This window comes from Arvicola amphibius, chromosome 7 (genome assembly GCF_903992535.2).
Source record: "Arvicola amphibius chromosome 7, mArvAmp1.2, whole genome shotgun sequence".
Taxonomy (NCBI): domain Eukaryota; kingdom Metazoa; phylum Chordata; class Mammalia; order Rodentia; family Cricetidae; genus Arvicola; species Arvicola amphibius.
The window spans coordinates 16,625,441-16,640,079 of NC_052053.1; the positions used below are offsets into that span (position 1 = coordinate 16,625,441).

Below are 14,639 nucleotides of genomic sequence, written 5' to 3' on the forward strand. Positions count from 1 at the left end.
CATGGAAGACATTTCTGATATGAATACATATACAACAAATAAAGAAATAATAATTAAAACGGATATATTTAGCATGGTATGAATACTGTATGTTATATGTATGTATTGAAATGTCATATGCTATCCATTAATAGTACAATGTTTATATTTCTATACATTAGTTAAATTAATTTAATTAAAAATTTAAAATGAGCCAAGAAAGTTAACACATACATTACTTGAGGTGGTTAGAGATGGCAGACAAGTTTGTGAAAGAGACTTCACACCATTTTCCCTTAGGAAAATGCAGGTAACAACAGTGGGGTGTGATTATATAACTGTTAGGAAAAACCGGTATATCCGGTACACAAAACCAACAAATGTCTACAAAGATTCATTGTGTGGGGAAACTTCATCCACTGCTAGTAATGGTGCAAAAGGAAGAGCCATTTTGGAAGATGCTTGGTGGATGCTTATAAAAAAACTTGTTGCCCAGTATGAAATTAAAACCTCACATCTACTCAAAAACCTGCACTTTACTGTTTTTCATTAGATCAATAAAATTTGGTACAGTTGGAAATTAGAGTACTTCCCATTGCTACAAAAGGATATTGAAGAAAACAGATTTTAAATCCACTGTGAAAATCTGTATACTTTATGGCTTCATTTTATGATATTCTGGGAAGATAAAACTATGGAAAAAGAAAAGTTTTTAAGGATTAAGGCTGAAATAGAGGCTCTTTCTCAATGACACCATACTAGTGAACATGCTCTTTTATACACCTGACAATCCCAGTGAATCAATATTAATGTATAGGCTTTATGTGATCAAAGTGTGTCAATGTGGTTTCATCAAAATTATAATAAACATTCTATTCTGTTTGAGGGCATTGATGATAAGAAGGTCTATGCACAGAGAGGTAGACACAAAATTTCATGCATTCTTTTTAGTTTTGTTATGAATCTAAAACCTTTCTAAGAGGAGTCCATTGATGCTTCACAAGAAAATTCATATATGTTCTTATTTCTGTATTTTTTCCTTAAGAATAACATTGGACCATATAAAAGGGTTATGACTTAGATTTGATTGTGTTATTTGTATTTATTTTCTCTTGCTCTCAAAAGAAAACACATTCACACTTATTATTTCCTATAAAACTGAGTATTAGGAAAGTTAAATAACCTTTTTGATGATTAAAAATTAATTATAAGCAGAAAATGGGCATTGAACTTAATGCTGCTGGCTCCCTAGGTTCACATTTTTAGAGACATTATTTATCCAGCATAAAATTTAAAAGTTCCAATCATTATTATGTGCCATGGTAATAAGCTTTGAGTGGGACAAAACATTTCCCATATTAATAAATGCCATGACATAGGCTCAGTGCATGCCAGCAATAGCTAGGCTCTCAGTGCAGGGCATCAACGTAAGCTACTGGGGCATTCCACAGACAGGAGGGGCCTGATTTAAAGTTGGGCCAACTATATTTCATTTACCATATATGTAATCTCTGGACCAAAGGGGACCATCTAACAACTGTATAATTAGAATAAATAATTCACTACTCAGCATATAAAAAATACTTGCTTGTCATTAGGACTAGGAATCTGTTTTGAATAGTATAGGTGTCACAGTACCCCATTTAGGCATTTCTTGAGCAGGAATAATAAAATAAATAATAAATTTATTTTTCTTAGTAAAGTAAATTGTGGCTGAATTTGAGTAATGACAACCCTTACCTATTAAATTTTAATTACATTAAAAGTATGCCACAATATTAAGATGCGTGATAAGGTCATTATGTATATATGACTCATTTAAAACGCATCTCAAAATTTTTGGAGGGTGATGATGTACTTGACAATGCAAACCAGGGGACTTGGGAGAGTGAAATCAACACTATTAATAACTATGCCAATACACTGTGTAAGCTGGGGCTGTCTGGGGCAGAGACATCTGCAAACACTTGACTAATAAGCCAAATGTAGATCCTCTCGACTCACCCTGTGAGCACACATTGAGTGATTTTCAAATGATGTGTTTCTCAATATAAAACAATAAGATAAAAATAAGTTTTCGCATTGAGAACTTCATGGCAGATCATCTTTATCCTTTAAACTGGATTATGTATCAGTCTTCTAATGAAGAATGAAAGAACTTTAGAGAAAAGAAAGAATATGTTGGGGGATGTTCTCAGTTAAAAATGACAAGAAAAACACATGCTGGATGTGTTTTTATTGACAACCAATTAAAATTGAAAAAAGGAACTCATTTAGTGTCTTGGATTGCATGAGACAGAGGCAGAGACAGAAAAGGGCAGATTGAGGTTTATGGCAATATAATTATATAAAAATATCTCGTACATTCAAAGAGAGTTGAACTTTTGCTAGCTTTCACAGTCTAGTTCATAACATATCTTAATATCATTTAAGACTTGACTGATATCCTGCTGTGTGCTCTGTCTGTTTGTTTAACCTGCCTTTAAGGGAACACTATAAAAACCAAGCTTACATCTACTTGCCTTGGATTTTCCATAAACGTACTTTATAACCTAAGTTAATATAAAGCTTTAGTCTTTAAGTACTCTTCCATATCCTGATCCAAAGAGATGTGTGTGTTACGATAAGCATTTGGTAACAAGTGCTAATGGAGTGAAAAACAAACTTATACAACAAATATCTGCCCCAAATGTTAAAAGCAGCATATAAATATAGCACGGAAGTGTATGTTTAATGAGTGCTTTGGGATTGGTTGGAGTAAGTAACTTAATCCTTTGTAAAAACTATGTGAAATATGTTATGAACTTTTTCCCCATTTCTTCTTCATGATATTTTCTGTGATGGTCAATCATTACAGAAGAAGGCTCTTTGTTAGAGGCAACATTAAGAATAGCTTCCTAGGAAGTGACTTCTTCAGAGATTGTTGCTAGAATTCCACAGGAGTTGTTGCTTTGTACTTTGCAAAGGAGCACACACTCACTAAGTCTTTCAGCCTAAAGCAGGACTGCAAGGTACAGGGTAGATATTGCAAGTCCTAGTAGCAAAATTATACAAGCTCAACTATTAAAGAATTTGGGAGCAACCGAATGGGAAGAAGAGAAATGCACATTGAAGCTATAGGATATATTTAATGACAAAAAAATCAGACAAATTGAAACACCTCATTTGAAAGAAATGCCACATGCAAACCAATATTAAGTCAATAAATGTAAAGTACATAAACTCACATATCATTGCTGGTCTGATTGATAAGGGAAGTTGATACTATGGCTCTTATATTTACCTTATTCTGAAATATAAAGAAATGGATCTCATAGAAAGTAAGATGGCTGGAGAATGTAGGCAGTGTATGGACTTGTACCTACTGATGAGCTGAGTGGATTTCAAAGTTTACTAACAATGGCAGGATATGGTATGAGAATGTATATTCAGCTGCTTACAGATGACAGCAATAGACTTTGAAAAGATAGAAAAAGTTTATTGAAAGTTTCATCACGAAGAAATACTAGTTCAAGAGAAAACGCTACTTGTGATTTAAAAATATATAATACAATTTATGCATGCATAAAAACACTACAGAATATCTCATGAGAGCAATTTTAACTTTTATGAGAGAGACAAACTTGGTTAGAAATTAAAACACTGTTAAATACTTGATAAATTTCATAAACCTGGTTTTCAAAAAGATTAATGGAAATAGCTTTTTTTTAACTATATTAGATGTTTGGACAAAAAATAATAGGGTGGATTAAACACACACACACACACACACACAAAGAAAGAAAAAGAAAAGCAAAATATTGGGAAAATGTGAAGTCCAGTAAGAAAAATGAAAAGCTATTTGAGATGGTGGAAAACAGATGTAAAAATTGAATTTCAGTCAATGAAATGTGGGAAAATCTTAAATTCCATATCACAGAAGGAAAATCCAAGATGAAAAAGATGACCTAGATAATGATGTGCATGAAGGACAGAAGCATGATCAAAGAAATGTAGCTATTACTGAGGAAGAGAGAAATAGCTAGGAAATAAATAATTAAACTTCAAATAAAAGATAAGGTTTTGAGCTGAAGAAAGATTTGAGGTAAAAATTTTGATGGTTCATCAAGATAACAAGACAGTGTCTCTCAAAAAAAAAAAGAGATAAAACATTCACAAGACCATGTAAGACAGTAAAAGTGAAGTAGCCAAATTAAAAATGGAAGAATATTTAAACAAATACTTTACAAAATATTTTTTAAATTAACCAATCAAACACAATAACCTATCCCACAACCTGTGGGAACTATCATTAGTAGGGAGTGGAGTGGTAATTAAGTCTGCAATAAGCTACGAAACATTCCAACTACGATGGTTCAGTACCAGCAGCACCGAGTAAAGATGGTGTGAAGGATGCAGAAGAAATGAAGTTCTCACATTGCTGGGAAGAGTGAAAATGACCAAGCCATGATGGAAAAAGATTCATGGTTCTCCAACTACTAACCAGTGTCTTATCTTAGCATATGTCCTATACAAGACATGAAAAGCCAGAACCCCCAAATCTATAAAACATACTTTATACCATTAATGGTTTAGCTACTAATGACCCTGAACAAGAAACAGTCTGATAATCAACAAACAAGAGAATGAAATACCAATTGTGAGCATTCACAAAAAATAATATTACAATATTTAGAAAAGAAAAGAGGGCTGGTAGGAAAATATTTCATATTAGATAAACTCTAAAATCACACAGAAGAAAGGGACGACTAGACAACTTTATTTTATAAAATTATAGAATAATAAAAAGCAATAGATATGGTTAAAATCAAATTGTCATTATTTCTGTCTTGGATTTGGTCAGTTGGGAATGGGCACTTGAGAATGATCCAAGGCAACAAACCTGGTTGAAATGGATATCAACGTTCATGGAATTTATTTTATGCTCAAAGCTTGGTTAGCAGTTAGTGGATCACGGAGTTTCTAGTCACACTAGTGGATAAATCTGTTGATGGAGTCATAGCTGAAAGGACTTTCAGGAGTCTCAGCTTGGCTGAAGGAAGTAGGTCACTGGAGAGAAGACTGTGTAAGATCTGTCTTTTTCCTTCTTATCCTGTCTTTCCCCACCTCCTGTTTCCTGAGACGGTTCTTTCCCTGGGTACAGCTCCCCATGGTGGCATACTACCTTCCTATCCACTCACTCAGCAATAATAGAGGCAAGAGGCAGTTTTCTGTAGCCTCTAGAATGTCAGGTAAAATACATTTCCCCCTTCACTACCTTTCTCCATAAACTGTCACAGAGGTGAAAAGTGGCTAAAATAGGTGTTGATGCTTGGACAGTTTTGTGTGCTCCTTTATTTAAATTATGTATCGACAGAGAGTGGGTGGAAGCATTAATGTAGTAAAGACTATAATATCACAATGGTTGGATAGCACAGGAAAAATTGTTCTTTTTTGTGTGTATGTCTAACTGTATATGTAAGTGTGTGCACTAGTTTATGGAGCCCAGAGGTCAACCTTGTATTCCATTTCCCCTTGATTTTTGAGACAGAATAACTCAGTGGGTCCTGAGACTCACTAATTAGATTAGAATGTCTAATTACTGAACACTAGGAATCTCCCTGTTTCTACTTTGCTTGTTCTGGGATTACAAGTGTGTCCACTGTGGATTTTTCTCATTGACACTCTAAGGGTCATGGGAATTGACTTTGGGTCCTTACGTTTGTGTTGTAAGCAATAGCAATAATCTCGTCAACTTCCACACCAGTTTTTAACGATGCAGATTATCTATTAATTTAGTAACAAGCACTTGAATAGGGGAAAAAATATCTAGGAGGCAATAAACTGGTATTTTTCTCTGGAAGATGCATCTGTAATGATGACTGTGTAAAATTTTCTCTGTGTTACAACAAAAAGTTATATGTAGTTGAACTTTATTCAGGGACTGGATCTGTGCATCAGCCAACTGCAGGTCAGAAACATTGAGAGAGAAGCTGCACCTGCATGGCCGTCTTCCTGAGAAATACAGTGTAGTAACTACTTATATAAAACATTTTAGCAGTTAATATAAGTATTCTTGAGATGTCTTACATGACATGGCACCCTAGGACTTGAGATATGGCACAGCAGATAAGAGGACCTAGCGGTCTTGCAGAGAGAGAACCCGGGTTGCCTCCCAGCACCTGCACAGGGCTTTACAACTGTGTGTAACTGTAACTCCAGTTTCAGGCGCTTCAGTGACCTCTTCTGGCATCTGTGTGGGTGGACATACATATGTGCAGGCAAAACACCCCTACATGGAACATAAAAATAAATAAATCTTAAAGAAAAAAATTAAATATGACTGCTCTTTGGACTGGAGAGGGATGAGGAGGGGAGTGGAGGGAGGGAGAGAGAAATGGGAGGTGGGGAGGAGGCAGAAATTTTTAATAAAAAAAATATATGGGATGGTATCCACAGATTACATGTTAACACTCTTCTATTTCATACAAAGGACTTGAACTTATGTGGATTTTGGAATCTGTGGAAGGTCGTATTACCAAAGCCCCACGTATACTATGGGCTGATTCCAATGGGCTTTAAAAAAGCAGAGAGATGCAGCAAGCAGAAATAAATACATTTTTTCAAGTAGGAAAAACGAGGCTATTTGTCACCAGATAAGATGGTGTCCATTGTACAGTATAGATGAACTTACTGCAGACTGTTACTTTTATGTCTTATTTCTCTATTGCATTTTTGACATGAATAAGAAGGGCCTAGCTTGTTTATGGAATGACTTATTAATCATCTCTCCAGGTTCTCATCTGTCATCCTTGCTCTCTATTTCATATGATGCTGACATACTCTGGGTAAGGCTTGACCTTTGTTGATTTGTGGGTAGCTGATTTTTCTTTCCCAAAATTCTTGTAGGTTTTCATTTTTTTTGTTCTAGATATTTAAAATATTTTAATGAGAGAAGTAACTCAATACCCATGTGACAATAAAGAATAATATAGAAGTGGGTATTATGTGTGTGCCAGTCTCAGTCCAGACTTATTGAAATCATCATATAATTGAAACTGCAAAGAAATATATTCAATTATCATAGTATTAGCTTTAGTTTTGGAGTAATGGAGAAAGCATTAAGCTTTACCTTGTCTTTCAGAAATAATTGTGTAAAATTATTTTAAATGATTTCTTTCGAGATATAATAAACTGTGTTCTTATACTACATTTTAGCAACCAAACGGTGCAATCCTTCTAAGTGCTCTTAATATAGTAATTAATGCACTGGCTGTCATTCCACCAGACTCGGCCCCGAAACCACCTGCTGTGGCTCATCCTGTGATATTAGAAATTCCTCCTCTGAGAGAAGGCAAAATAATAAGCTTCTTCATGGAGCTAGGAAAGGGCCCTGGAGGGACACCAGGAGAGAAATGGCTCTTGGTTTCTCTAACATCTCTTCTGAAGGTCCCTGTGGTGTGAATTGACTAAGACATCTGGCAGCTCTCCATGGTACCTCCATTGCATCCTGGAGGATAATTGCCTAGGATGGTTCCCAATACAGACTCCCAGTGAAGGGCTTCCTCACACAGTGGGTCCCATTGAACCCTTTCCAATCTAGCCTTGTACACTGGCATTTGGAAGGAAGAGTTCTATTTTAGATTCGCTTTCCTGTGTATTGGATGTTGCATGTGATGGTCAATATTGATTATCAGCTTGATGGAAACCAGAATCGTGTGTGTGTAACAAAATCTTGAATAGGTTAATTGATATGAGAAGTTCCATCTTAATGGCCATTTGAAAGTTATTATAACCAACTGTTTGGGATAATAAGGAAATACAAATTAGTAGTTAATCATCTAGTATAACCGAAGTTGTAGTCATATTAGGTATGTTTTCAAGGTCAAACAAAAATATATTTTAGATAGACAGGTCATCTTAAAACTTTCAGAGATCTACAGAATATGGTATTTAAGCTGTTTTGATAGCTAGGCAAAAGTGGCACACACCTTTAATCCCAGCACTCAGGAGGCAGAGGTAGGCAGATCTCTGTGAGTTTGATGCCAGCTTGATCCACAAGAGCTAGTTCCAGGACAGCTAGTGTTGTTACACATTTAAACTGTCTCAAAAAACAAAGTAAAACAAAATGATGTTTTAATAACACCGGTTCCATTTTATGACAGTGAGACATGTCTGCTCCTGGTAGCAGCAATCTAATACAGAGAAAATAATGGTCATTGAAGAAACTCCACATGGAGCTTAGTTTTTATGGCAAAAATAAGTCACTGGGCAATAAAATGCCCTTTCCTCAAAAATAAAAGAAAATATGAAGACAATTATGCCATTTCAGGCTGTAGTACCTTAGTGTGTTTTCACTTAGGTGTTTCAGCTGCATTTTTACAAAGGTATTTACACGCTGTAACAAAGGAAGCCACACAATTATCAGTTCTTCTTCGGCTACCTTCAGATGCAACCTGTAGATTCTAGAGGCAGACTCTGTGCATGTTTCGGCATAAGCAGAGCGGTCTGTTAGAGCATTTCGTGTGGATGGGCAGCTTCCTATTTATGCACTTTATTTTCAGTGAAAAGAAAAACCTATCATGGGTTTTTGCCCACACCTCATAATGTCTTCTGGACTGTCTTTATCAAAATTCCAAGCAGATACCCAAGCAAACTGTAAAACGACACAATTTCTCTTTTTCCCTAAGTACATGAAATTACATATTCGCAAATGTATATACATTTCACACGTATTTGTCTATTACAATTATGTTAACAGTGATCCTAGGTTACTCTGTCAAATTTCATTTCTTCCTTTCAAAGAACATTAAAGTGGTGTTGCTGTGCAAATACTGTGTGCAGGAGGAAGGAAGAGCAGAGAGTATCACATATCAAATGCTATTATTTCAGTGTCTCCCTTCCCTCTGCAGTGTTTATCTATTTGGTGCTCTGAGGGGGGAAAGGCTGACTTCTAAAGTGTTATTCGTGCTGGTTCATGTTATAATCTTTGCATAAACCTCTTCACTTTACTTAATGCAGATTAAGAATACAAGTATAAATTTGATTTTGACTTTGAGGTGGGGGAGTATCCCAGTGAATATACCAGTATTAAAATTATATCCTATAAATAATAAAGAGTTTATGCTAACATGTAGATAGAATGTCTTTATTTTATGGACTCCAGGATAAATAGAACAGCAAATCGAAAAGCAAACTAACAAATGGTCATGTGAATTAATTCCTGAAAGTGTGAAGGACACAAGGAGATTAATACTGTAGAAGGAAGAATCCCAGTACTTGTAAATTCAACTTTCCTAAGAACACCACGTGAATGGAATATATCCTTATTGAGTTCTGTATTGTTATTGACAACATTTACTTCTGTGGTTTTAGTGAACCCAATACATTTCGCTGCCAATAAAACCATATACTAAATGTTTCTAGGAAATATTTTACAAGTAAAAATGAATGAATTAAAGGGCAAACTGTGACCCAACAGGCTTCACTACAACTTCCACAACAAGAACTTCTCCCACTCTCTTGTTTTTTGTTGCTGTTTGTTTGTTTTTTGGTCTTTCTTTTAAGTTTGGTTTTGTTTGAGGAGGACGTTGGCAAGGGCAGAAGACAAATGTGAGGGAGTGGGGAGATAAATGGAATCAGAATGCATGATGTGAAATCCACAAAGAATCAGTAAAAGTTAAAAAAACATGAAATGGTAAATATATGTATTTTTACACAAAATAAGAAGGAAAAAGAAAGCACTGAAAGCCTAAAATAAGCCTGGATGTTTGGGACAGGAAAATGGAAAACATCATGTTCATGACCACTGAGCCTATAGCTACGGGGTGTCTATTTTCTCATTCTTTGTTTTGATTATCATTTTATATTGACAGATTAATTCTTATTTCCAAACCCCAGTCATTTTCAGTTATTCTGTCCAGGGCTCATAAAAATATGGTATGTATTTGAGAAAATGATTTTCCGGTGCATCTTTTAAATTGAGTTTTGTACAACATAATCCATAACCAGTCTGCTGCATCGACTCACACACATGGGTGTGTGGTCGGCAGTGGGTTTGCACTGATAGACTATTATATACTGGGGGTGAATTATAAAGCCTTGCATTCAACAGACTTATAGTTCACAAATTCGGAGTACATGGGCAGATCTGAGAGGCATCAAGAAATAATACACCATAGTTAAATGTGTCTTGAAGAAATTTTCCAAAAATAAACTTTCAAGGAAGCAAAGTCACTGTTTGAATTTCTATTAACGTCAGTATGGTTTTGAACTCACCACAGTGTGCCAAGTCATATTTATGCAGTATTTCAATTACTCCTCACAACATACTGAAGAAATAATATCAATCTTTCTACCTTCTAAGAAGAAATTACAGCCAAATCATTGACACTACTAGTAATATCATTAGGTTATATAATTTGTGATATCTCAAAGAATATTTAAATATGAAAACTTCAAAGAACAAATAAAAATCATATAATTTTTTGCCTATCCTCACAGTTCATGTTCAACTATTTATTAAATTGAGTCTATATATGAAAAATACCATATTCTACAAGTTATAACTATGTTTGACTACCTTACAATTTCTCCCTGTGAAAAAATGAATCCATTTGATTGTTCATTTAGGTTTTTTTTTTTAACATATACTCCATTTAGATAACATGTTGTTTAAGTATGTATGATGCATGCAACATGTCAGAATTGTTAAATTCAGGCACACAAATAGTGCCGATGAGATACGGGAATTTAGGTTATGTTTTAGAAAGCCCCTGAAAATGACATTGCCATTTCTTTCTGTTGCTGTAATGTTGCTAGGCTAGAACACCAACTTTATTTGATACCTAAGCATTGGATCAATCAAGGTACACAGTTGTGAAGCTCTGCTCCAACAGATTCATCTACAACACAACTTTCCACATCTAAGGTTCAGGCATCATTGTGGAAGAGGGCCTGGAAACATAAGAACAAGAGATTGGTGTGAGATTGTGTCTCCTAGAAATTTCAAAAGCTATATCCATAAAGTCTCAAAAATTGCTGCCTAAATATTACCTGACAGAGGATACACAAAGGAACATAATAACACAAAAGGGGGGAAGCTTCCAGTGTCTCAACACCAGAGAAAGAACTATAGGAAACAAAAAATGTTGAGAGCTAGAGGAATTATCCAACAAGAAATGCTATTGCCTGAAAGCATACACAGTAGTAACATTATACAGGAGAAACAGGAATACAGGAATATTAGTCAGATTGGGCATGTTGTAGTTATGTATTTGTGTGTGTGTGTGTGTGTGTATGTGTGTGTGTGAGAACAATTCAATGGAAAGAGGACATGAATTTGAAAGAAGGCAGGGTAGAAGTGCATATAGAAGACTGAAGTGAGTAAAGGGAAGAGATAAATGATGTAAATACATTAACTAAAATAAATAAATAAATTAAATAAATAATTAAATAATTAAATAATTAAAATAAATAAATTAACTGGGTGGTTGTGGCACATGTCTTTCATCCTAAAACTTAAGAAGAAGAGGCAGGCAGATCTCCATGAGTTTGTCAGTCTGGTCTACAGAGCCAGTTCAAGGATAGTCAAGGCGACACATGAAAAACAAAACCAAACAAAAAATAAAAGAAAAAAATATGTTTAAAAACTTGTACTTTCTTTAAGACTTTAAAAGCTATATAGGGGATATCAAAAGTAGTGGAAGATTCCCTCAGAGGCCACCTTTTGCCTACTGTAATAGGCATCTTCAATCTAGATGATAAATCAATTGCTTATTAATTATGCTTTGACTTCTGGGTTTACTTTTCAAGACCATAACATAATGAATGTCTTGAGAAAACAATGAGATATCAGGGTTCAAAGACATCTATTTCTTCTATCCACCGTAGACTCATGGCTATGGATCCTTTAAGAAAACAAGAAGATGGGACTCCTGATTGTGAGAATAAATGGGTTTTGACTCATGCCTTATTTTTGGCTCTTTTTTTCTTGTTGGCTTGCTATGTCCAACTTAATACAGTTTTGTTTCATCTTATCATGTTCTCTTCTAGTGAGAGACAGAAAGGAAGTGGATCTGGAGGGGAGGGGAGAGCAGGGAGATCTGGAAACATTGGAGCGGAGGGAAAATATAATCAGAATATATTGTGTGAGAAAAAAATCTATTTTTTATAAAAAAAAGACTCTAACAAAAGGAGAATACACAATTTAACTTTTTTCTTTTTCTTTCTTTTATTGGGAGGTGGCAGAAAAAACAATGTAAGGAAATGAAAATCCCAATAATTGGTGAAGATGTAGGTATTTATGGTTTGTCTTCATGAAATGGAGAAAATCCAGGAGGAATACGATACGCTGAAGGTACAAAAAAAATCACCTATGTAAGACAGATACAATTATTTTTTTCTATAAAACATTGAAAGAACACACTAAGTTAATACATCTTAGAAATTTTCTGTGTTTGTCTGATGAATATTGTTGCTCTTATTAAATATATAGAATATTTCATCATAACGGGTAAACCAATTTTACCCGTTACTCCAAAATATGATAGACATATAGGCTGTGTTAATCTTTCTTCATAAAAATTAATAGCATAATATATATCTTCCATCATTAATGACTACACTCCAGGTGCAATCCTTCTTTTAGTTAAATAGTTAAAGTTGATGTCGAGCTGAGTGACATTTTGAATGTTAATTAAACTAATATCTCCCAAGAGATTATACTATTTTTGTACTGCTGCAAACAACTTTCTATATACAGTCCACAGCCACACATTGTGAAACTCTCCTTTGTCTTTGCTCTTCGAATGAGCAAGGTTGTGTCTGAGTATTATGATAATGTTTATTGCCTTAATTATTAATAGTGCTGTTCACATTTTCATATGATTTTTATCTGTTTCCAATTTTCTTTGGTTCTTAATCATTGCCTAATTTTATATTTGATTCTTTTCTTGATAGGAACATATTAATATGCTGGTGGTTATAAGTATTGTGAACTTTTCTTTCTATTTTTCCAGTCTTTTAATATTAGCTAATGTATTGTTTATGGAGCAGAAGTTTAAATGCATTTATGATAATTTATTCTTATATTAATACTTTGGAGTTTTTCTTTCTAGTGTTCCTTATAAATGCTCTATGATGCGCAACATTATTCTGCAGTTTTTCCAATTATTTCTTACAGTGTAGAGGTTTGAGTTTTTATAGTTAACTTTAAAACAACATGAAACAAATTTTGTGTTTAATCAAAGAGAAGTTATTTTGCTTTCTTTAAGTTTCAATTACTAATCTTAGGGATGTTATGAGATCATACTATTGTATTCCTCCAGGGAAATTTGCAATTTTCATGAGTTTAAAGGATTTACTGCAAATTCAGAATGGAGGTGTGGTTTGCATATGTCTCCAAGTCAGCAAATCTGAATGGAGTTTGGTTGGGAGCTACTACTCTTTGTTTCAAGAATTGCTTACAGATAAAATTATTTTGATTATTCCAGGAAATACTTTACATAACCATATGTTTAGCCTGTCTTCTGATTCGTGCACAGCTTATTGTACTTTCAGCTTGGCAGCTTTCTACTTATCCAGCTCTTCATTCTATATGAGTTCAGTGCCTAGTATCCTAAATTAATTTCATGCATTTATCTTTGAAATCAAAAATTCTAGCTATTAATATAAACAGAGAAATAGATATTTTCTATCTGTCCTGCCTCCCTGTGTTTGTACTTTCATTTTCTCTCCAAATCTTTCTTAATAGATACTTTTACTTTCCAAAGAATTAGCTGTACAAACATTAATCAATATTTTTGGCACTTAATGGCTGGATAAATTCAGAAAGTATGAGCCATGTTATTTTCAGGAAAGAGACGTTTTTAACCCTCTGAAAATATATTTTATAGTAAGTATTTTTCTATCTTATTTAATTACTATATGCTCTGTATGAGATAATTTAATTGAAATGCTTGCGAGTTTCCTTATAGCCCTGAATAATAGTTCTTAAACTGGTTGAGACCAATAAACTATCATCTTAGATTTGAGAGAAATGCCAAGTTTTAGATTTAATTTAATACATAGAACTCTACATCACTAGGAGTTAAAGTGAACCAACAGGCTCCCAGACGGTTTTGGCAGCATCTCAAGTTGGGAGTTGGTATTTCTGGAACTGGAGGATCAAAAGAGTAGAAAAAAATTATTGTTTAATGAGGGTTGTATATTCTTGCTTCTATTGCTTGAGTTAATATTTTAAGCATATATCTAAAACATTTCAATTATTTTGTTACACAATTTTTGTAATTCCACTGTTTTTATTTTGTTTTGTGCATTTTGAGATTGAAAGTCTGTTGAGAACTATAGTTTCTTGATTATTAAATTGCCATGCTCTCAGTTTTTATTTGGTTTGTCTATTTGTATCCTGAAAACACAACAGCAATGTTAACTTAATGTTTTAGTGTTTAAAATAAGATTTTATAGTTTTGAGATTAGGTATAACTAGATCATTTCTTTGCCTTTTCTCCCTCCAAACCCTCCCATGCATGCCACCTCTTCTTGCTCTTTTTCAAATTCTTGGTCTTTATTTTTGCATGTGATCTATGAACATATGTGTATGTGTGTTTCTAAATATATAAATGTAAACTTCTTAGTCTGTATAAAGTTTTATAGATACATATTATTCATATATAAGGCTA

At 34.1% G+C, this 14,639-nt stretch overlaps 1 protein-coding gene across 2 annotated transcripts in view; it reads right to left on the bottom strand.

Moving 5' to 3' along the window:
- Nucleotides 1-14,639, bottom strand: part of Xirp2 (xin actin binding repeat containing 2) — a 293,783-nt gene that overhangs the window by 81,148 nt on the left and 197,996 nt on the right. Inside the window, exon 4 of one of the 2 annotated variants that reach the window (XM_038337549.1) lies at nt 7,244-7,273. The exons of the other annotated variant lie outside the window; for it this stretch is intronic. Within the exon in view, the coding sequence (XP_038193477.1) occupies nt 7,244-7,273 (30 nt within the window). The remainder of the gene's footprint in view (nt 1-7,243; nt 7,274-14,639) is intronic. 2 annotated transcript variants of the gene reach the window in all.